Source organism: Mus pahari, chromosome 14, assembly GCF_900095145.1.
Source record: "Mus pahari chromosome 14, PAHARI_EIJ_v1.1, whole genome shotgun sequence".
Lineage (NCBI taxonomy): Eukaryota > Metazoa > Chordata > Mammalia > Rodentia > Muridae > Mus > Mus pahari.
Genome location: NC_034603.1, coordinates 71,005,580 through 71,030,929, shown reverse-complemented (window position 1 = coordinate 71,030,929; position 25,350 = coordinate 71,005,580). Strand labels below are relative to the sequence as shown.

The following is a 25,350-nucleotide window of genomic DNA, read 5'->3' as shown; positions in this document are numbered from 1 at the left end:
TTACATCTCTTGAGATGTCTTCTATAGTTGCTGCACACTCCTGATTGGATTGGCTATTGGATCTTCTGAGAAAATTTGTAGCGGCTCTGAACAAGTCAAGCTCAACAGACCCTCATGGTTATGCTAGGGAAATCTGGCCATGCAGAGTCTGAAACCCACCTCAACACGTACCCACCAAGTGCCGCAGTTGACTGGTTCTACTCCCAGCCTTGGGTAGGCTCCTTGCTGTTTGGTTTTCTAGCAGCCAAACTCAAGTCTCCTGGGAAAGAGGTTATGGATCGGATTCGAATGGTGACATCATACGCTCAGATGACAACGTCTGTTTTGAGCAAGCAGTACCTGGAGCAGTGCATGGACGGGACAATGGCTTTGTCACAAGTTGCACATGAGATACCGCCTTTCCTATCCATGGAAAAGAATCTCAAAAAGAACCTTGGAGAGTGGTCTGAGTTCATAGCTGCCCTTCACATGGTGACCCCATCAAACGCGCTCTGCAAGCATCTCCAACTCTCTCTTTGGCAGCGCTCTTCTGGAGTAAACAAGAGAGTGCTGCCACGATGGCATTCAAAGCACCAGTAAGCCAACCTGGTTCAACTTTAACCGAGTCCCTACCCCGCAGAGCCTGAGAGCAGCAAATCATGAGAAACGAGCCCAAATGTCCAAGATGTCCTTAAAGCTATTGGTGTCAGGAGTTTCTCTATGGACAAATGAACCAATGCTACATAAAAAAAGGAATATTATAATCTCAGCATTTTTTTATAAAATAATTTTTATGAAAGTCATTCATTCAGGGGAGCAGAATACATTACAGTTCATTTTATTCTATTAAAAAATTATATTGTCAAGGTAAGAGAGATGGCCCAGTGGTTAAGAATACTGGCTGCTCTTCCAGAGGATCCAGGCTCAATTCCTAGCACCCACATGGCAGCTTACAACTGCCTGTAACTGCCTGTAAGATCCACGGGGATCCAACTGCATCTTCTGGCCTCCATGGGCAATAGGCATATGGAGTTCACAGCCACACATGCAGGCAAATCACCTATAAACATTAAAATAAAGCTACTGTCCTTTTGTTATTCTGTCGAGGACAGATGAAAACGCCATCATGGACCAGCAAGGATCTGAGGGCTGTCATTGAATTCACAAGTTCTGCGGAGTCCCATTGGCCTCTGACAACCTAGAATTATTGAGCCTTAGGCCTCATCATCTCTCTGGGCATTACTCCCACAAGTAGCCCATTATATCTCCCCGAGCACCTTTCTTAGGCATCATTAGCTCCAGCAGTTATTTGGATCCATTCTGATCCTTTTCCAAACTTGCTTCTCAATTTACTCCGAGCTTCTCATCCTGCCCCGGCCCAACTCCACATACATACACCACCAGAAACTCCAGGACGACCAGGGACATGCCTTTAAACATTTCAACCGCTAGACCCCTAGTGACTGAGTTCTGCTTAATCTAGCATATTTTAAACCCCTTAAAGTTAACTCCAAGGAACCCATCTTTAGAAGTCACTTCCCACCGGTTCAAAGGTGTAACTACGTACTATTTTAATCTCTTCGGGAAGTGAAGGTGAAGCCAATGGGATCCTGCAAGTCTACCCTTAAAAATACTCTTGGATTGGGGAATTAGCGTCAACTCCAGCGCTGGAGTGGTGCGGCTGGAGCTGAAGATTGAGAACTGAAGTCAGCCAGGAGGACTCTGGGCGTCAGTGGTCCACGCCCCTTGCTTGTGCACCTGTGCGGGGCGTTGCTGGCGCAGGCGCAGAGAAGGTAAGGTGTAGGCGTTGCCCCTGGACTGCGAAAGCGTTGAGTAGGAGCTTGAGCTCTGGGCCCTCGGGCCGAGGCCACGCAAGTGAGGGGCTGTACTGAGGAGAGGATGAACGAGGCCGCTTCTCCGCGCCCTCTGGCTGCAGGTAATAACTTGGGATGCAGGGCTAGAGGACCAGCGGTCAGTGAGCCAGCCAAGCGCTCTTAGCCATCCTTAGGAAGCCCGCGTCGGTGGGAGGAGTGCTCAGCGTGGAGAAGGGCGTGGGATCGACGCTCAGGTCGTGGGCCTCCCACAGCATTCTCTGTTCGCAGCGTTCTCCCGGGTTGACCTTCCCGAATCCTGAAGTTTCCGCCCGGGTTTCTACACCATCAAGTTTTACTAGGCGAGGGATGCTCGGAGAGCCTAAAAGGCATGCGACAAGAAGCATCGTTTTCAGATGTGACCCGTGGCCCGTGAAGGTGGGTACAAGTGAGGGATCTGGAGTGAAGTTCCGTGTTGGACCGTGAGATATAGCTGCTCTCTGGTTCACACCGCACTTCCAGGTGCATTTTCACTGAGCCTCTGGCTCCAGGCTTCTGTGTAGTTTCAGGATTTTATTTATTTATTTATTTATTTATTTATTTATTTATTTATTTATTTATTTATTTTAGGTTTGTAGCAGTGATTTGTGTGAGGTCAAACCCAAGTATACTCATGTAGAATATTCCGTACCAGTTTATGTTGCCTTTAAATTCAAGAAACCACAAGATTGGCTTCTGTTGCTTGTCTCTGGATTTAAGATGTATAAGTGTGGTAAACCTGTCATTTTTTTAATCCAAAGAGGGGATAGTTTGTCTTGATCACTTTTAAACTGACTTATCAAAACTCCCTTCACTTCCCAGAAAATGGGCTCCATCGAGGTGTTGTAGAAACTCCCTTCCGTGTCAACATGCCAACCAATTTAATTTCCAAGAACTTGTCTCAGGGTGACTTCTCACTTCGTTCCTCAATTCAGACACCTGTAATGATTGGCTACTTCATCGTTTCTTGCTGCCTATGTTTGCCCATGTAGCTTTTACCGAATCTGGAAACTTAGTAGTGTATCTCTACTTCTGTACATTGTTCAACACTCTCTTCCATTCTAGATCATCCACTCCTAATGACTAGAGAGATCATCTGTCAGACATTCTTTAACTATTCTGATCTGTTTCTAACTTGTGAGTAGGTCGAAGCATTTGTATAGTATAGATGTCACTGGAGAAATTACAAAGCAGTAGTGAGTTTTTATTGGTTTTGGGAAACTGAAACCATTTTATAAATAGGTTTTTAAGAATTTTACAAGTTAAGCCCATCATTGAATAAGTGAAGTCATACTTACTGCAGAGCTTTGCCTTATTATTCACCCTCCTGCCTTGTTATCAGTTTAACTATAATTATATTTTTAGCTCCAGTGAATACAGGCAGTTCTGCCGTGTCCCCCCACTCCCCAGTACGCACACCTTTTATAAATATAGAAAAGAAAATAATGTTTAAAATAACATCAAGAAAGGGTATAAAGCACTTTAAAATAATTTTTTATTTCACTTTCTCTTCATGAAGAAAGGTGACGGCCAGAAAGAACTATGGTAAACTTACCTGAGGTAACAACTCTGTACTTCCTGCTTGTCTAGAGGAATCCCACTGTGACATATCATACAGCCAGTCTACCTTACAGTACTGGACATTTCTAACAGGCAGTTTTGGATCTTCAGATAGAGGAAAAAATTTTCATTTTTAAATCATTTATTCATCCATTCACTCATTCAGTTGACATATTATCAGTCCCCTAGTAGATAGTATAGACTCTGCTTGGTTCTGGAAAAGAACAAAATATTGGCCTATCTTGTGCATATTTGCTTATAGACTTGTGACGGAGAACTAAGGTGCATAAATAGATCCACAGACTACTGATGATTTATTTATTACTTTGTATTGTTTATTTATTTTGTATTGTTCAAATCTTATGATTATACAATACTTTAAAAAATTGAAGTAGATATCTTTGAAAGAACTACTGTACTGTAAGGCTGGGAAAGAGTTCATTTGGTAGAGTGAGTGCTTGCCTAGCATGAAGTGGGCTTCTATTTCTAACATCACATTTTAAAAAAATCTAAAGTGGGCAGATTGATATACACCTCCAATCCTAACACTCAAGTTGGAGAGAGGAGGATCAGAAGTTTAATATTGTCCTGGGAGCAACAAAGAGAATCCAGTTATAGGAGGCCTTGTTATAAAAAAAAAAAAAAAAAGAATGAAAAGAAAAATCCACAATGATTTGTAAAATATTTAGAGTTAATGTTAGGAAGAATTTGCATGCATTTCTTCCTTTTAATGGATTAGCAATTTGGAGAGGAGGTGGGTGGCTGGTTCATCTCCTCTGCATTCTGGGTCATACTCCGCTGTAGGAGTTGCTCGATGTGAAGACTGAAACATGCCTTTGCTCACTCACAAGTCTATGCTTTTCTCCGCAGGGCTTGCTTGTTATTAGCTCTGCCCACAAATAGAGGGCAACTAGTAAATCTAGTAAATTGTGTGTCCCAAAAATGATGCAGGAAGGTACTGTGACTTAAAAAAAAAAGAAGAAGCATTTAGGGTTCTCTTTGAATACAGTTAAAAATGTTTTTCTTATGCCATTTAATCTTCACATCCATTCTGTAAAACAAACACTAAGTTTCAAGTATATCCAAAATAGAATCTCTGGCAGATTATGATATTGTAAGTTTCTTGTGACTTCATTTTAACACCAAGTATATGGCAGCTTGACATCAGGCTCTTGTCCTAAATGGCTCACAATGCCAAGAATGGTCAAATTACTACTTTGGTTTTCATTGGTCAAACAGAGTCATGAAGAAAACTTTGTAGATTTTGACTAACCATACTTTTATGTCAACATAATCAAAGACTATAGGCAAAAGGATTGAATTGGTGTGGAGAACACACAAGAGGACAACTACTGTTGAAAGTAAGTGGATATATATGAATTAGCCCACCACCTAGAATTAACCACCTTAATCATTTGAATAGTCCACATTTTCTTCATGACTTCTGAAGTTTGTAATCAAAATGCTAACATCTAGTAGTTCCTTTGCAAATATTAATTGATTTTGAAGTTATAGGACACATCACTGTTAGCTGGGATTGTTGGAGTGGTTTTTTTTTTAAATATATTTTCATTAAAATTTTAGGGGTTTTAGGGATGTGACTCAGTAGTAAAGAGCTTGCCTAACACTTGTAAGACCTTTGATTTTAGTGTCAGTAACACACATACACACGCACACCAATACAGCACACACTCACACACACACACACACACTCATGGAGTGGGAGGGAGGGAGGGAGGGAAAGAGAGAGAGAGAGAGAGAATGAATGAATGAATGAATGAATGAATGAATACATTCCAGAGTGGACTTTAATTCAAACTCCTAGTTAGCTTTACAGTCTTTATTCTATGCAGAAGTGGTGCTGATGTCCCATGAACACAGAAGCCCTTGAGTTGTTGGTGTCCCCAAAGCGTCTGTGTATGAGCTGGAGGAAGCTTTGTTTTCAATGTGGAGAGGGGAATAGAGGAGAGATATATTATTATTAATTTCTTTCTTGAACTCCCTTTTCAGTGGCAAGTTTTTTATTAAGCATATACTTGCTAGAACTTTTAAATTTACAGTAGGAGAGTTGACCTACCCAGAAGGTTTGGAGGAAAAAGGGAATCATGTTTCTCTAATTCCTGGTTAAGGGCTTGCTTTTATGCTAAAATAGTTGCCCAAATCCAAATGTTTTCAGAGTCTTCAATTACCTTGGCAAACCATTATCTAAATATTTTCATAAACTCTTGTGTGAACATCTAGTTCTTTGACTTCTTATGGAATGGCTTAAACAATGAGTAAATACCAACGCTGAAAAGGTAGTCCAGTTGATTCTGAGGTTTTTGGGTTTTTGGGATTTCCTAGACTGGCTCTAAGGCTAGGGGGTCTAAGTCAGAAGCATGAATGCTAATGATGGAGTGGACGAGGCTCACAATCAGCAGTTCTACCAACCAATTTTGCTCAGAGTGTGATTCAAGCCTTGATCTACAAAAGGCAAGAGTCTGCAGGAAGTATGTCTTCCACCTGCCAATTGTAAACCTGTGGGGAAGCATCATGCCATATTTTTGGCTTAGATTCCTAGGCTGGCACCAGGAACTTCTGGAATAGATTAGGGGCAATGACAATGAGTCCTGTCAGAATGTACCTAAAGTAAAGCCAGTTAGGTGTGTGTTATGACTGCCTTTCCTTACTAGGATAATGGTCTAAGAATTATGGATGTACTTTTGTTTTTGAAACATAGAACAATTATTATTCTCACAAGCATTTAAATAAATTCATTTATTTGGTTGGATCTAGGGCAGTCATCATTCCGTTTGATAATGGCTCAGGTTCCCCTCGTGTTGCTGACAGATATTAAGAGCCATCGGGTCTTGTCAGACACCTTTTTTTTTTCCTTTTTGGTTTTTCGAGACAGGGTTTCTCTGTGTAGCCCTGGCTGTCCTGGAACTCACTTTGTAGACCAGGCTGGCCTCGAACTCAGAAATCCACCTGCCTCTGCCTCCCAAGTGCTGGGATTAAAGGCGTGCGTGACGCCCGGCTTGACACCTATTTTTAGACAGCTGACTTCAGTATCTTAACTTCTGAGTTTAGAAGAAGCTCTCTTTGACTTTGAAAAAAATTACTGATAGTTACATGCAGAATATCCTATATTGATGTGGGAAGCAGAATAAAACAAGTCTAAGAAGTAGAGTCAGTGATGGAATACTTAATAAGAAAATAGTGGGAGGTTATAATCATTTATATATTATTGAGAATATGGTATTCGAAGAGGGTCCAAAAGAAAAGCAATGATGCAAACTGAAACACAAGGAGGTTATAGCTATGGGTATATTTAGACATAGAACTTAACTTTGTATTTAAAGTAAATGTCTTTTTTGTTTACTTGTAGAGACCATTTATGTTTTTTTTAAAAACAGGTTTCAAGGTGAAACAACTTCAACTTTCTGATGTTATTGAAACTATATAGACTCAGAAAGGATAGATCTTACTCTAGCGAATAACTCTGAGTTCCTTCTATCTGGGTGGAGTGAACTTCTGTGCACATTGAGATGTCAGCAAACATCAGAAGATATTTATGTCCCAACCAAGAAGCATCTGAGTAAAGTCTAGCAGCCAGTCTCTCCATAAGTAGTATGTCATTCCATTTTCCTAGATTAAGGAAAAGACAGTGGCATAGTATAACCTCTAGGTTATTACTAACACAGAGCAAAAAGGACCTTGGGGCTCTTACGGATTGTGAATTCTATGGTTTCCCGCCCCCCCCCCAAAAGGCACAAATAACTAGTCAGCTATTCTCTTCTCAGATAACATGAATACAAGGTTCCTTAATAATGTTTTCTCATCTGTGTATGACAATAGAATCTCACTGAGTCTTTTAGCTTTATCCTTGCTGAGTAGCCCATGTCCTCTATCTCTGTGGGAGGTTAGTTTATGCTTAATTTTGGCACATAGGTATGAAGCTGTGTAGCTCAGAGCACTGTTGCAGCTTTTAAGCATCCTACTTATCCATATGTCAGTATGAAGTGTGACATAAAATGTTTTTAAATTTGTAAAGAAAGTATAACAAAGTAATCAATTGAGAAAGGAGACACAAAAAAGGACATGGATATAAAATACATTTGGGTAAAAATTGTTAAAAAATGCTTTCAGATGAGAAAGGATTGGATATGGTAGCTTTGTCTTAAAGTAATCAGTGTTCCAAAATGTACATCAAAATTTAGGATAAACCCAGAAAGGTTAAGCACATTACAGAAGGTCTGTGTTAAAAAGGTCTACGAGAGGTAAAAACTTGAAGATAGTAATGTATGATTAAGTTTATATTCATGGCCTGCAGGTAGCTCAGCAGATAAATGTACCTGCCACCTCATAATGCAAGCCTCATGACCAGAGTTCCATTCCTAGAAGCCTCTTAAAGGTAGAAAGAGAGAACAAACTCCATAAACTATTTTTGGACTTCTGCATGCATGTCGGAGCATGTGCCTTATCTACCATACAATAATAATAAAAATGTATGACTTTATTGTAATTAAACATTACTTTTAAAGTCCTAACAACATATTATTTGGTGCTTATTCATTGATTAGTCTACTGTGGACAATAGGAAGATGCTACAGAAGCAAGTAACAGGCTACAAATACTCCAAGATAACTTTTAAATTTGACTGTTGGAATTTTCTGCAACCAAGTTGAAAGAGAGGTAGTCTAAAAGGCCCAGGAAAAAAGATTACAGGCAAGAGAACAAGCAGAATCTAATCGGGACCCTGCCCAGTAATGGTTTTGTAACAAAGGTTAACTGTCATAAATAAAGGGCGGGGCAGGGCAAGCTGGTTGTCAAGGTTCCGAGGGCTTTCATTCAGTTTCCCACCAGTGTGGGACAGCACCGTGGATCAGTCCCTACTGCATGTCATGCCTCCACTGCACTTTGGCGCACGAAGGCTTCTCTTCACGTGGCAACTTTTGTGGCTGCTGGCCCCAGCTGTTTCCATTCCAGAGTTCACTGGAAATCCAGTCCAGTTGACTTCAGAGCCCTGGGTGCCAACCAAGCTCTGGTCTTGGCACCCTTCTGACCATCCTCTTAGAGCCGCACATACTCGAATATCCAAGACAGACACAGGGGACGTTGATCACCTGGGGTCCTCTGTTTCCACAGAGATGTTGTCCCCACTTGAGGAGTTGACTGACAGTTTACTTCCGTTCCAGGACCCTAGTACTCTTCAGGAGCTGAACCCAGCATCTGAGGAGCTCATTCCCCATAAGGACCTGACTGACAAGCTGATACCAACTGGGAAGCAGCCAGGGAATATTTTAATGCTAAGTGGGGATCAAAATCAGGCTCCCACTCTGTCTTCAGAGTTCAAAAGTACTGCCAGTCTAGTTGGGAATGCAAATAATCAGTTGTATGAAATACTTGTTCCACCACTAGACAGCCAGAGTTCAAAAGCAACAACGTTCATTGTTTCCCCCAAGAAGTTGAAGAAAGCTCTAGCTCAGCACAAGAAACTTGCTAAAGTGGTTGTTGGAAAACCTCAGTTTCAGAAACCAATTATGGATGATTATTATGAAGATCTGACTATAAATGAACCTCATTTTTATAACCTTCCTCTGCAATCCCAGGAGAATGCAGATGAAGCTCCTGAGCTCTTAGAGCAGGTTGAACTTGACCAGATGGAGACACAAACTCAAAATCCAGAGAACCCCCAGCAGGATGCTCCAGATTATTACCAACAGTCTCCTGAGGAAGATGCAACTTTAAATCAAAAAGAAGACCCAGCTCACCATCAACTCTATTATACTTTGCCCACTATTACAGGTAAGCCTGTAGATACAGAACTTAAAATTACTTCTGAGCCTATAAAGGAGGTTGAGTCATCTTCATATGAAGAGGAGACTCCAACTCAGACTCCAGGTCCTCTTGTTGGAGCTGAACTTTTTCTTAGCCAGCAGCAGCAGCCAGGTGAACCTTCTGAGACTCCTGAGGAAGGTGAATCTTCTGGAATTGATCTGGAGTCTTCACTTCAGCCTTTGGAGGATGAATCTTCTCTCAGTGAACTAGAGCAACCAGTTCAACTTTCTGAGTCTCCTGAGGTGGTAGGGTCAGGGTCTGAAAACCAACCAGAAGCCTCAGTTCAGCCTACAGTGTTCCCTCTAGTCGAGCAAGAGGCTCCATTTGGAGCTCCAGAATCCCCTATTGAGACTGTAGTTGAATCTTCACCAATTCCTGAAATCCAGCCAACTCAAAATGAAGATTACCAGTATCACTTGCCAAATGTTACAGTTATACCTGTGGATGTGACACTTACTATAACTTTGGGACCTATAAAGGAGATGGACTCTTTTCTGGCCCAGCAGGAGTCCCCAGTGCATGCTATAGAGTATTCTAATGATATCGAACCTTTTCTTAAAGAGGAAGAACCTCCAGCTCAGGCTTCTGAGACTCCTGGGGAAAGTCAATTTGAAAGCCAGCTGGAAATACCAGTTCAAGCCTCAGAGTATGATGAAGAGTTTAAAAGTTCTGCAACTGAACAACTAGCTCAGTTTCCAGAGAATCATGAAGTGACAACTTTGCCCTCAGATCTCTATCAGACTGAGCATTCTAGCTTGCCAGATGTGACTGGTCAACCTTCAGATCTGGATATTACCATAACAGAAAATCCCATAGAGATGGGAACTTCTGTCTATCATGATGCTGCTGCAGCACCTGAAGAGGTCGAATTCTTGAAAAATCAACAGGGTGTTCTATCTCAATCCCTAGAACCTATTCTGTATGATAAACCTTTGAGCCAGCAGGAAGACATAACTGGAATATCACAGGTCTCTGAGGAAGGAGAACCCTTTCTAGCCCAGCAGGAGACTCCAGAACATAGTTTAGAGCTACCCACTGAAGAGATGGCTCAACCTCCAGGTCACCATGAGGCAACAGGTCTACCCCTGGGTCATGGCCAAGTTTATTCTCCAGCATCACAGAATATCCTAACTCAGTATCCAACCTCCCCAGAAGAGGATCAGTATTCTCCAGTTGGTCAAGGGGTCCCAAACCAACTTGAAGAGTTTTCTGTGGAGCCTTCTCCAAGTCAGCAGAAACTATTTCCAGTGCTAAAGCCCACTGCAGCTCAGGCCTTAAAACCTCCTAGTATGGGAAAAGTTTCTCTAATCCATAACAAGATTCCTCATCACTCTCCAAAACCACTGAAAAATATGGTAACTGACATTCCAGGACACAAAATGACAGTTCCAAGACCAGATCAGGATCAAGGTGAGTATACAGTATCATCTAATGGTTCATTTCGGCCTTTGGACCTGGAAGTCACTGTAACTTCAGGAATTATTCCGGAGGCTAAGCATATACTACCAAAGAAAATCTCACATCCACAGTATGTAGAGACTCAGCATCCAAACCCGGCTAAAATCACAGTTCAACCTTTGGATCTGGAACTTACCATAAATCTGCAACCTACTCCTAAGGAGAACTTTGCTCAAACTTTGCAGGAGACCACAACTCAGTTGACAGGACCACTTAAAGAAGTTACAGCGCAAGCTCCAGAACATCATGAGGGGACAATTCCAATACCAACTCAGGATCAAGCTAACTATCCACCTTCACCCACTGTCTCATTTCAACCCTTAGAACAGGAACCCACCATAACTCCAGAGGCTACTGGAGAGCCTTATCATTCTACAGTTCCACAGCAGCTTATAATAGTTCATCCTCCAAAGCACCCTCTGGTGATATATTCAGAACAAGTTCACGCTCAGCATCCAAACCCAACTGAAGCCACAGTTCAACCTTTAAATCTGGAACTTATCCTAACTCCACAACCTACTGCTGAGGGAGAACTTCCTCAAACTCTACAAGACAGCACATCTCAGATAATAATAGAACCACCTGTAGAGGTTGTAGCTCTAGTCCCGGTCTATCAGGAGGTGACAGTTCAAACGCCAAGTCAAGATCAAGCTGAATATTTAACCTCATCTAGTGTCTCATTTCAGCCATTAGACCGGGAACTTTCCATAACTCCAGAGCCTACTAGAGAAGCTGAACATTTTACAACTCCAAAGAACACTACTGCTTTTCCTCCAAAGTACACTCATATGACACTTCCAGAAGAAGTTTCTGTTCAGCATCTAAAACCAACTGAAGGCATAGTTCCACCTCTGGATCTGGAACTTACCATAACTCCACAACCTGCTACTGAGGGAGAACTTTCTCAAACTGTGCAGGAGAACACAACTCAGATTACAGAACCTCATAAAGAGATTGTAGTTCCAGTCCCTGTATTTCAGGATGTAACAGTTCCAACACCTAGTCAGGATCAAACTGAATATCAGACATCTCAGCATTTGAATCTAGAACTCACCATACCTTCAGAGCCTACAAAAGAGGCTTACCAGTCTACAGTTTCAAAGAAGACTATAACAGTTAATTTTCCGCAGCACACTCAGCATCCAAACCCAGCTGAAGCCACAGATAAACCTTTGGATCTGGAACTTCCCATAGGTTCCAGTCATCAACCTACTGCTGAGGGGGAACGTTTTCAAAGTATTCAAGAGACCATAACTCAGATTTCAGAAACACCTAAACAGGTTGTAACTCTAGTCCCAGAAGATCAAGAAGTGGCAGTTTCAGCACCTATTCAGGATCAAGCCAAGTATCCACTTTTACCCACTGTCTCATTTCATCCCTTGGACCTGGAACTCACTATAAGTTCAGAGCCTCCTAGAGAGGCTTACCATACAACAACTCCAGATGAGACCATGGTTCCTCCGCAAAAGTACCCTCTGGGGATATATCCAGGGCATGCTCACATTCAGCATTTAAATCCAACTGATATCACCAATCAGCCTTCGGATCTAGAACTTACTGTACATCGTCAACCTACAACTGAGGAGGAACATTCTCAAAGCATTCAGAACACAACTCAAATTACAGAACCAGTTAAAGAAGTTGTAGCTCTAGCTCCAGAAGATGAAGACGTGACAATTCCAATGCCAATACTGGAACAAACTGAATTTCCAACACCAAACAGTATGTCATTACAGTCTGTGGATCAGGAACTCGCCATACTTTCAGATCTTCCTAGTTGGACTCACCACCCTCAAAAACTAAAGGAAATTAAAAGACATACACCAGGAAAGACTTTCCTTCATTATGCAGAACCTCCCATGGGAATGATAGTTGAACCTCCGGATCTGTTTTTCCTCAAAACTGAAAAATCTAAACCCGTGCAGGAGACCTCAATTCATATTACAAAATCATCTAAAGAGATTGTAGATCAAAGTCCAGAACATAAGGCGGCTGTGCTTCCAGATCCAGTTGAGGGTCAAGATGAGTCTCCAAACCCACCCAATATGTCATTACAACTTTTGGATCAGGAACTTATCATACCTTTTCTTCCTCGTGGACTGGCACAGGAGCCTCCAAATCCAAAGGAGACTAAAAACCATACGCCAGGGAAGGTTTCCCTTCATTATGCAGAACCTCCTGTAGGAATGGTGGCTGAACCTCTAGATCTGTTTTTTCTCAAATCTACAAAATCCAAACCTATGCAGAAGACGCCAACTCAGATTAAAAAATTACGTAAAAATGTTGCAACTCACACTCTAAAATTTAAAAAGGGGGTGCTTGCAGCTCCAGTTGAAGGACAAGCTAAGTCAGTAACCCCACCCAATATGTCATTACAGCCTTTGGATCAGGAGCTCACTATATCTTCTCAACCTCCTGCTTGGACTCACAACCCTCCAAATCCAAAGGAGAGTAGAAACCATACACCAGGAAAGATTTCCCTTCATTATGCAGAACCTCCCATGGGAACGGTAGATGAAACTCCGGATCTGTTTTTTCTCGAAACTACAAAATATAAGCCTGTGCAGGAGAACCCAACTCAGATTACAAAATCACCTAAAGAGGTTGTCGCTCATGCCTTAGAATATAAGGAAGGGGTGCTTCCGGCTCCAGTCGAGGGTCAAGCTGAGTCTCCAACCCCACCCAATATGTCATTACAGTCTTTGGATCAGGCACTCACCTTATCTTCTCAACCTCCTGCTTGGACTCACCACCCTCCAATTCCAAAGGAGACTAAAAATCATACACCAGAAAAGATTTTTCTTCATTATGCAGAGCCTCCCATTGGAATGGTAATTGAACCTCCAGATCTGTTTCTTCTCAAAACTACAAAATATAATTCTGTGCAGAAAAACCCAACTCAAATGACTAAATCACCTAAAGAGATTCTTGCTCAGAGTCCAGAATATCAGGAGTGGGTGCTTCCAGCCCCAGTTGAGGGTCAAGCTGAGTCTCCAACCCCACCCAATATGTCATTACAGCTTTTGGATCAGGAACTCATCATACCTTCCCTTCTTTCTCCACCAACTCATGATACCCCAAATCCCAAGGAGACTAAAACTCATACACCAGGAAAGATTTTTCTTCATTATGCAGAGCCACCCATAAGACTGTCAGTAGAACCTCCAGATCTGTTTTTTCGAAGATCTACAAAATCTAAATCTGTGCAGGAGACTCCAACTCAGATTATAAAATCACCTAAGGATGTTACAGCTCCCACTCTAGAATATAAAAAAGGGGTGCTTCCAGCTTCTGTTGAAGGTCAAGCTGAGTCTTCACTACTACCCCATATGTCATTACAGCTTTTGGATCAGGAACTTACCATCCCTTCCCTTCCTCCTGTACAGGCTCACGACCCCTCAAATCCAAAGGAGACTAAAAAATATACACCAGGGAAGGTTTTTCTTTATTATGCAGAACCTCCCATGGGAATGGTAGCTGAACCTCCAGATCTGTTTTTTCTCAAAACTACAATTTCTAAACCTGTGCAGGAGACCCCAACTCAGATTTCAGAATCTTCTAAAGAGGTTGCAGCTCAAACTCTCAAATATAAAGAGGTGGTGCTTCCAGCTCCAGTTCAAGAACAAGATGAGTCTGCCACATCACCCAAAATGTCATTGCAGCCTTTGGATCAGGAATTCACCATATCTTCTCAACCTCCTGCTTGGAATCACAACCCTCCAAATCCAAAGGAGACTAAAAACTATATACCAGGAAAGATTTCCCTTCATTATGCAGAACCTCCCATGGGAATAGTAGCTGAACCTCCGGATCTTTTTCTTCTCAATACTTCAAAATCTAAACCTGTGCAGGAGACCCCAACTCAGATTACAAAATCACCTAAAGAGAGTGTAGATCAAACTCTAGACTATAATGAGGAGGTGCTTTCAGGTCCATTTGAGGGTCAAGATGAGTCTCCAGCTCCTCCCAATATGTTATTACAGCCTTTAGATCAAGAACTCACCATGTCTTCTCAGCCTCCTGGATATACTCACCACTCCCCAAATGCAGTGAGGACTGAAAACCATACACCAGAAAAGATTTTCTTTCCTTATGCAGAACCTCCCGTGGGAATGGTAGTTCAACCTCCAGATCTGTTTTTTCTCAAACGTACAAAATCTAATCCTGTGCAAGAAACTCCAAGTCAGATTACAAAAGCACCTAAAGATGTTGCAGCTCACACTCTAGAATATAAGAAGAGGTTGCCTCCAGTCCCAGTTGAGGGTCAAGCTGAGTCTCCACCACCACCCAATATGTCATTACAGCCTTTGGATCATGAACTCACCATATCTTCTCAACCTCCGGGTTGGACTCATCACCCTCCAACTTCAAAGGAGACTGAAAACTATACACCAGGAAAGATTTTTCTTCATTATGCAGATACTCCCTTGGGAATGATAGTTGAACCTCCAGATCTGTTTTTTCTCAAAACTACAACATCTGAACCTGTGCAGGAGACACCAACTCAGATTACAGAATTGCCTAAAAAGATTGTAGCTCAAACTTTAGAATATAAAGAGGGCTTGCTTCCAGTTCCATTTGGGGGTGAAGATGATTCTCCAACTCCACCCAATGTTTCACTACAGCCTTTGGATCAGGAACTCACCATATCTTTTCCTCCTCCTGGACGGTCTCAGCAACCGCCAAATCTGAAGGAGAGGAAAGAAAATCAGCCCAAAGAGATTCTCTTTCACAATGCAGAACCTTCAATGGGAATGGTAGTTGAACCTCTAGATCTGTTTTTTCTCAAAACTATGGAATCTAGACCTGTGCAAGAGGCCCCAGCTCAGATTACCCAATCACCTAAAGAGGGTGTAGTTCAAACTCTAGAATATAAAGAGGTAGTGGCTTCATCTCTAATTGAGGGTAATGCTAAATATGTAACACCCAGTGTTTCATATCAACCTTTAGACCTGGGACTCTTTGAATCCTCTGGCTCCACTCCTGAGGTTTATCATTCTACTACTTTCAATGAGACTACAGTTCCTTCTTCAGTGCATCTTCAAGTTCCAAAGCCACATTTGCACTCAAATTTTTCTGTAACTCAACAACCTAGTACAATGGTTAAACATTCTTCCAGAGTGAAGGAGACTCCAGCTCATCCTTCAGAGATGCCTGTGCAGACGGTAGCTCAAGCTGTAGAGCATTACCCAACAACAGTTTTAACTTCAGTTTATAGTGAAACTCAACATTCAAATTTATCAGCACATTCCGAAATCCTAACAACTACAGCCTCTTTTCCAGAGGCTGCACATTCTGAAGTCCCAACAACCACAGCTCCTTACCCACAGGCTATATATTCTGAAGTCCCAACAACTTTAGCTCCGTATCCAGTGGTTGAACATTTTCAAGCCCTAACAACTACAGCTCCTTATCCAGAGGCTGCACATTCTGAAGTCCCAACAACTATAGCTTCTCATCCAGAGGTTACACTTTGTGAAGTCCCAACAACTACAGGTCTTTATTCAGAGGCTACACATTTTGGAGTCTCAACAGCTACAGCTGCTTCTCCAGAGATTATGCATTCGAAAGCCCCAGAGACTACAGCTCTTACTCCAAAGTGCCCTGGTACAACAGGTCTATCTCCAGATCAGGCTGAGAAACATCCAAGCCCAACAGTTCAAGTTTTGAAAATGGAATCTACCATAACTCCATCTTCTGAAAAATCTAATACAGAAAATGATTTAACTATAGAAAAAGTCGCCTACACTTACACCAACATATGTGACTTCTGCTTGTGTGAAAATGAGACACTGTTGTGTGTTCATCCCAGCCCAAAATGGAGACTCCACCAAGTGCCTGTGCCAAGTCCCAACACCTACAATGACACTTTTGTTATCTTGTAAGACTCAACTTTTCTTATTTCTGTTTTCCATTCTGCCTGACATGGCAACCTTTCCCTCAATGCCTTCCCAGTCCTTCCTTGTCACCCCAGCTCCCATCAGTTGACTTTTTGCTTTTACCTTGACTTGTCAGCTTTTCCTTGTCTTCACTTTTCTTCTTACTTCAGCCCCTTCTCCAAACTTTTACTTATGATAATTTTCTTTTTCCATATTCACTGCTTAGCTTCTGTTCTTCTGTTTCACTACACCCTCTTTATAATTTATTTCATTAGTGAAGATGTAATGATTAGAGTAGATTGCAGAGCTGGACTCCTGTGGTTGGACCCCAGATCTTTCATGTGGTAGCTCCTCAAATCTAGGAAGAATGCTTAGCTGTGAATGAACTTCCTATCCTGTAAAATGGGGAGTCTGATGGCTACTCTTTCATAGGACTGATGTGAGTCTTAGTTGAATACATGGAATATTTATCTTAGTTCTTAGTATACATGAGTGCTAGCTGTTAATACTTTGAAATTTCTCAGTTTTGTCCAGAGGTCATTCTTGTTCTTACCTTCTATGTTTTACATTCATTGTGTATACTACTCAGGGCTAAGAATTATGGGAGCCATATATGTATGGAGTTTTTCTCTGGAACATGAATTACTAGACAAGGAAAGGGGGAATGTTATATTAAATCTTAACCTTTGTCCCAAAGTATTTTTAAATAAAGTAAAAATAGGAATTACAGCATAAGTAAAGGCATGGCTACAAGAATAAGGATTTAGTAGAATCATTTACCAGCAAAGAGAAAGCAATGACACATATTATGAAATACTTTGAATATCAACTTTAGTGGTTTGAAAGTAACAGTATGCTATAGAGAACCATAGTAAATTTCTAAGAACTACTGAAAACCTATTTTAAATGGAGGGAAGAACCACATAGTATAGGTTGGTCCTGACTTCATGAATATCCTGCTTCAGCCTCTTAAATAACAATTATAGGCATGTGTCGTAACACTCAGACATAGGATGATTTCAGCACCCATGTGTTGAGTGATCCAGGGGAGAAGCTTAATTCTTGATGACCATGTAGAAGGACCTAGCAAAATTTAGGAATAAAGTGAGGGAGAACTGAGCCACTGTGGCCATTTGGTAGTGGAAAGAAAACCCTAAATCCCTACAGAGTGGGAGAGGATAGGATTTAGTGACTGACTAAAGAGTTGAGGACTGATGCTGCCTTAAGTCTCAGCATTCAGGAGGCAGAGGTGGTAGATCTCTGTGAGTTCAAGGTCAGTCTGGTATACAGAGTGAGTTCCACACCAGTCAGGGCTTACAGGTGAGAGCTCATTTCAAAATAATAAAAAACATGAGCCCACAGTTTCTGTCCTTGATGAAGATGAGGAAGATAGTTTAACAGATGAACTCAGCTGTCAGGAATGAGAGCAACATGGGGGTGTTGAGTTCAGTTGTAGGCATTTCCTTTATTGGTGAACATAAAATTAGCTTAGGTTGAGAGGAGATGTCCACTATCAAGTGAAAAGATTTTTTTCTTCCCTAACATAAATATATATATATATATATATATATATATATATATTCAAACTGAACAAGAAAGTCTTTACTGAAGTAAGAACCATACGATGGGTAAATATCAAAGTGAGTCACAGAACAAAGAAACTGAACATAACTAAATTTAATAGCTTCTTTTAAGCATGTGGCACTCACGTATAGATTCTCATTTTTGAAATGTCATGGAAGCCTTTGTGGTGACATGCACCTATACTCTTAGCACTTGGGAAAAATGAGAATCACAAGCTCAAGGCAAGCCTAGGTTGTACTTGTAAGATACTTTCTCAGGATGACCAAAGGGCTAGGAATACAGCTCAGTGGTAGGTTGCTTGACTAGCACACACAATGCCCTGGATCTCATTATTAGGGCTGGAAAGGGGGGTTGGGGCACCTGGGCAGATCACTCAGTTGCTAGCACGTCCAAATTGCAAGTATGGAGACTAGAGTTCAGATCCTCAGAATCTCATGTAAATGGCAGGTTAGTGTGACAGTCTGCCTGAATTTACAGCTTGAAAGCTAGATACTGTTCCCCAGAACAATCTGGCTGACACATCTACTATATCAACAAGAGCCTAGGTTTGATTGAGAGACCCTGCCTCAGTAAAGTAGAAGAGTGAGTGAGGATAACCATTAACATCAAACTTGGGCTTCTGCATGCATACATGCAAAATGGAAACAAAACATACAATGTTTATAAGATAATTTATACAGTTCACCCCATAGACCTTGTCACTCTTCTTCTGTGCCCTACCATCCATAAAATAAATCCCACTTGCATTTTGGGGTGCAAAATGCAATTTCATTTGTGTTTTTCACAGATGAGCTAAAACTCCTTTCATATTGATTTTGTGCCTTTTCCTTACGTGGCATGTCTGAGAACTATTTCCACACCAGTACATTACTTTCATTAATTCTAATTTTATCATCTTTCTAACACCTACACAGGCTTCAACAAACAGCCCTTAAGCAAAGTTTTGGTATTACTGATATGGCTTCTTAGTAGCTAATAGTGATAAAAAATTTGCCTATTTTAACCACTATATTAAATTTTAAATCACATACATTTTTTATGGGCTTATAGAAGGAATTCATTTAGACACAGTAATCTTGAGAAAAATACTTACTAATTAGCTCTTTTAACCAAAAGGTGGGTCAGATTAGAATTCACCTTTTGATGAAATATCTCATTGCTTGCATCAGTAGTCATGTGTTCTTAACTGTGCTCCCTTGGAACCTGATAGATTCAGGAATTATAAAGTTGGTGGCGTCCCTCATTCTGCATTGAGCACTTCCATGAAGGTATTACGATTTTTACTGTTTCTGTTTATTCTTTTCCTATTTATTCAAGTATATCAACTGTTTCTCCACAGAAATTTCAAAGGAAATGATATTTCTTACATTGACAAAAACATATGGAAGGTATACCGTTGGACTGAGAAATTGTGAGTAGTGTGTGTGTGTGTGTGTGTGCATAGATATATTCTCTCCAAATATTATGCAAAATAGTGCATTAAGGCCTTTTTTTGTCCAGATTTTGAGGTGAATATGTCTGAGGAAAGACATTTCCTCTGCGCATCCCAGTAAATTTCTATAGAATAAATAGCTCAACATGGAAGGTTTAGGGTGGAGATAGGGAGCTAATCCCACTAAGCAAACAAATAAATTGGAATTGACTGCATTTTTTCTGGTAAGTTGCATGAGGGCTAGGGTGTGGTTCAATGTTAGTACACTTGCCTAGTGCATGAGACCGTGAGTTGGAGCCTCACTAGTGCGGGCAAAATTTTTAATTTAAATGCTGTGAGGTTTCAGATTTTTTTTTTTTTGCAGTACAGAAATCATCTATGATGTCATTTTTAGTGGTTAGTAGTTAAGTAAGAGGGATATTGAAACCTTCCTTGTGCCATAATTCCTCAGCTCTGAGGTAACCACTACTCTAAGTTGGTATATATCCATCAGACACATTTGCATATAGAAAATAAGAGTGTCTCTGCTTTCCTTATCACTTTTACATTAATGATAACATTGGTAACTTCTTGTTTTCACTTCATGGTATTTAAATTTTTCTTTCACATGTGTAGAGGCTTATGCTATTCATTTCCAGTTCTGTTTAATATTTCATAGTGTGTACACATCTGTGAGAATTTAATATTACCCTGCTGATGTTTAGAGACTATCTGGTTTTACTGTTACATGTCTGGCTGTAATAAATGTCCTGTATACCTTGGACAAGTGTTTCTATAGATCTGATATCTAGAAATAGAGCCGTTAGGGTAGAAACATTTTTATATATGAAATTTTAATAGTCCTAAAAATAAGTAGTGCCAACTTACACTCTAGGCAATAGCACATGAAAGCGCGCATCTCTTCATCCCACTTCACCACCAGCGTTCTCCGTCTGTTTGATGGTTTCTGATTCCAGTAACCTTTTAATTTTCCAGGATTCTCAGTGAAAATCACCTGACTGAATTACATAAGGAGTCATTCGAAGGCCTGCTATCCCTCCAGGTTTTGTAAGTTAGTTGAGCATATCTATTTGTAAGTAATGAGTTGTCTGTGAATGGATTAGATACTAACATCTCTTCAAGCAATAAAATTGTGCAGTTACTGAGTAGGTTTGGCAGTACTTGCCTATAATCCCAGCCCCGAGGAGGTGGAAATGGGAGGATTGCTGCACGTTGGAGATCTGCATGGTGGTGGCTACACCGTGGTGGCTTTCGTAGCTGCTCCAGAGCTGCTTGGCGAGAGCCTGGCTCTGAAAACACGATAAAAGAAAATCTGCAGTTATGTCAGTCGGTGGGGATGCCAGCCTATCGCTAACATTAAAATGCCTTTTATGCATTTTAAATTTCCTAAATCATACAGACAAGCTTCAACCGGAAGAACTCCGTTTACAGAAGGAAGATGTTAGGAAGAGGCGAGTCATTACTGAGCCTCTCATGACCCTTGTTTTCTAAGGCGTATGCTTCTATTTAGATCTTGCCATACCTCCATCAAGTCTGGTCCACGTTCCCATTTACTGTAGCCCATGAGTTAGGAGTGCTTTGATACTCTTATGGGACTTGCCAAGCTGATGTGGCAGGGTGCCTGATAAGAAAAACGTAAGGAGGCAAGGTTCATTTTGGCCCTTTATCTCAGAGGTCTTCGGTTCCTGACAGCTGGCTCCATTGTTTCTGGGTCTGTGTGTGGGCTTATAAACCTAACATGTTTACTAATTTAGCCTTTACAAAAAGGTTTAAGACAGATAGTAGGATTTAAGAAATTAATGTTAACTTTGAATAGTTGTATCAAAGAGAAGAAATTAGCCAACTACATCATTGAATTTGAAGGTCATTAACCCAGAATGTCTTGACAATATTTTCCTCCTTTGAGATACAGTCTCATGTAGCCCAGACTTGCCTTGGACTCTCTTTTAGCCAAAGCTTGACCTGATAAATTCTTGCATCTCTTACCTTACATTTCCAAAGTTCTGGGATTACAGGGATCCATTGTCACATGGTTTTTTTTATAATTCTGGGGATCAAATTCAAGGTTTTTGTGCATGGTAGGCAAGACCTGTACCAACCATGATATGCTTTTTTTTTTTTTTTTTTTTTTTTTTTTGAGAATTTGCAGCAGTCCTACCGCAGCTTCCTAAATGCTAGGATTGCATGCATGTGCCATCATAGCCAGCTCCATATGACCTGAATGAAATCGACAATGAACTATAGTAGATAAATAGTAGATTATATAAATATTTATATAAATATCATTACACTATAAGTCATTAGGAGAACAGACTGGTATTATAGTTTTCAGTGTAAAAAGTTTGCCCATGGCAAAATAGATACTGAAATAGTGGTTAATAAGTACATACAAAAGTTTACTTGAAGCAAATATCCCAGAAATACCCCTGTCATTCACTGATTAAGCACTAAAAAGCAGGGATACTGGCATATGACTTTAATCATAGCACTGGAGAGGTAGAAGCAAGCAAGTCTCTTGAGTTTGGCTGAGGCCAGTCTGGTCCATAGTGAGTTCCAGGCTAGCCAGGGCTATATAGTGTGTAGAGACTGTATAAAAAAGTTAAAAAATAATCTCAACAATGTTGTCAAGGCAAAAATACTTGCAACAGTAACTCTACATGTTTAGAGATAAGAATATACTATGTTGTTTAGAGATAAGAATATACTGTGTTGCTCAGTGCCAGGGCTAGGTTTCTAACCTTTACCCATAGGGTTTAATCATTACTGAACTAAAAAGAAAAAAAGTGACATATTTTTAAAAATGAATGGGGTATATTTTCATTTAGAGAGCGTTGCGATAATTCTCCAACCCAAATATGCCCTGGCAATGAAAACACAACTCAATTAATATGAATACAAGCTGTGCATCTAGATTGGGCAGAGCTACCACTACAGTACCATCTTCCCCATCTGTGAGACCCCTTAGAACTTGCAGTTTATCTAAGCCATGTGCTTCTGCTCTGCTTCCCTTCCACCGCCTCTTCTCTGTCTCTCCCAGTCCACCTCTCTCCTAACTTCTAGCATTTCTTTTCTTTCTTTCTTTCTTTCTTTCTTTCTTTCTTTCTTTCTTTCTTTCCTTTTTTTTTTTTTTTAACAAATTAAGGTAGGAGAAGGTTTACAGGAAATCATCTGCGTGCTGGCTCATTCCTGGGAGAACGGAGTTAGCATCAAATTACAAGTAGCCCCAGAGCTATCTATCATCAACAAGAGAGCATTAGGGAAGTGCACATACAGAGTCTTATATGGAAACTCTTCTGTCTTCTGGGTGTGGTGAAATAGGTGTTTAATCCCAGCATTCTGGAGGCAGAAGCAGGAAGATCTCTCTGAGTTTAAGACCAACCAGGGCTGTATAGTGAGACTTGTTTTAAAAGCAAAAACACTTTCCTTCCATAGACACTCAGAGGATGACCATGATTAGTCCTACTTTGTATTGGTATTTTGTGGGGCAGGAGCTTTTGTTACTAAACTACCAAGCTGTACAAATGCTTGGAGAAAATAAAATGAACTTAGTGGAGTAGTCCTCTTATTATTTTAGCTTATAAACAATTATTTCATGTTAATATTATCATTCATTTATTTAAATGTCCCTCAATTTTAAAAATGTGTTAAATAAAACATGCCAAATTCTGCATCTGTTATTGGAGGGGCAGAGGGGCATAAGACATGGCTGCTTCCCTCTCAGGGCTCACATACTGTGAGAGAAACAGCACGTGAGCATGAGTCCGTAATGCTCTGAGACAGAAGATTCCGCATGAAGTCATAAACTGAATTTCTTCCAAATAAGCCACCTGTTTTGAACTCACCAACTATGTGTTTATTTTATAAATATTTGAGTTTGCTCAAATACCTGTGTTAGTCTCAAAATTGGTGGGTAATGTAGATAAGATGGACTCCATGCTCTCAAGAAGTTTATAATTAGAAGAAGAGATGCAAAAATAATTTGAAAAGCATGCTGGGGCTGGAGAGATGGCTCAGCAGAGTTCGGTTCCCAGCATCAATATCAGGGGGCTCGCAACCTCCTGAACTTCTAGCTCCAGGGATTAGAAGCCCTTCTGATCTTCTGTGAACATGTGCACAGAAGCATACATACACAAAAATAAAAGGAAAAATCGTTTTTAAAGTAATGAGGTCTGAGGAGTGGACTCAGTGCCTAAGAGCACAAGCCAGGAAAGCCCAGTGACCCACTCATTTAGACCTTAGAACACACTAGAGAAAAGCCAGCTACAGCAGTATGCATCTTCAGACAGCCAGATGCAGCGGTGTGCATCTTCAGTCAGCTAGCCTCCAGTAAGCAGTATGGCAAAAACAAGAGACCCTGCTTCAACAAGGTAGAAGACTGGAACTGATTTCTGGAAACTGTCCTCCTACCTCCACACATATACACATTCATACATACATGTTTTTATAGGTCACTGAGGTATAAATTGTGTCTAGAGCACAGAAGAGGAGAAAAGACTTGAGTTTGGTTCATGGAAGGTATTCCAGCACCAGTGCAATTTGAGTAAGATCTCGAACTGTCACTGGGAATCATCAAGGTCTCTTGGGGAGAATGTGCTAAACACTAAAAACAAGAGTGGAGAAAATGGTATACATCAAAGAGTTAGAGAAGTGCCCTGTTGAGCATCTGCAGAGTGTAAAAGGGAAGGCAGTTCAGAACCAGGCCTTCTTTGGGTCCGAGTACCGAGCCAAGGAGCCATGATGGGATCATGGCTCTGTAACTCATGCACAAGAAAGCCGGGAGCCTTCAGTGTCACCTAGAGAACTTGTTAGAACTTCGTTCTGACAGCACCCCACCCCTAGATACCAATTCAGTAAGTCTGGGGTAGGGTTGAGAATTCCATCTTAATCTCCCAGGTGCCAGATTTGTGCTTGTAAACTCAGTATTCAGGAGACCTATGTAGGAGGACTATATTCTACATAGAAAGTCCCTGTTTCAAATACAAGTCACTTAATAATTCTCTCAGGAAAGACAGCCTCTGAAATCTATCAGGGTTTATAGCTATCTATTTATATATGAGGAGCATAAAGGTTGAGATACTTAGGTTTTGAGGCTCAAGAAAGTTCAAGTATAAAGCCAAAGGTTTAGAGTTTAAACAAAAACAATAGTAGTATCAATTCTAAATTGTGTTGTTTATTCATACTAATGAGATATCTAATAACTAACCAAAGCAATATTTCCCTTTTACTTTTCCTAGGGATTTATCCTGCAATAAAATACACTATATTGAAAGAAGGACATTTGAACCATTACCTTTTTTGAAGTATATGTAAGTTACAAATATAACTCATTCATATTTGGACTTTTATAACCCCCATGCTACTTACTCTGATGCATGATTAAAATTTTGCTAGTAGGGAATAAGCCACACTCAGTACAAATAGCACATGTTTTCTCTCATATGGAGAAGACAGACTTAGGCCTAATTTTTTTTTCAGTGCTGGGGACCAAACCCAGGGACTTGTACTTGCTAAGCAAGCACTCTATCAATGAGCTAAATCCACAACCCTTAGACTTCCATGTAAACACACACATATGTTTCATGAATGTAGAAGACAGACTATGGAGAGCAAGAAAGAAGTCTAGAAGTATGTAGAACAAGAGAGGATGATGGGAGAAAGAAAGACAGTAGTTGAAATCTAGATTTAAGTGAGTAGTGTGTGTGTAACATGAAAGAAAAAGTGAGACACTGAGGAGGAAGGGGGGAAGGGGAAGGGACAGTGGAGAATGGTAGGGAGGATAAGATGTAAA

General features: G+C 40.7%; 1 protein-coding gene across 1 annotated transcript in view; it reads left to right on the top strand.

Moving 5' to 3' along the window:
- The first annotated feature begins 14,638 nt into the window (after nt 1–14,638).
- LOC110331878 (leucine-rich repeat-containing protein 37A2-like) overlaps nt 14,639–25,350 on the top strand; it is a 46,444-nt gene continuing 35,732 nt past the window's right edge. Inside the window, exons 1-5 of the mRNA XM_021212742.1 lie at nt 14,639–16,012; nt 16,133–16,548; nt 19,470–19,541; nt 20,538–20,609; nt 24,797–24,868. Coding sequence (XP_021068401.1) covers nt 14,639–16,012; nt 16,133–16,548; nt 19,470–19,541; nt 20,538–20,609; nt 24,797–24,868 — 2,006 coding nt within the window. The remainder of the gene's footprint in view (nt 16,013–16,132; nt 16,549–19,469; nt 19,542–20,537; nt 20,610–24,796; nt 24,869–25,350) is intronic.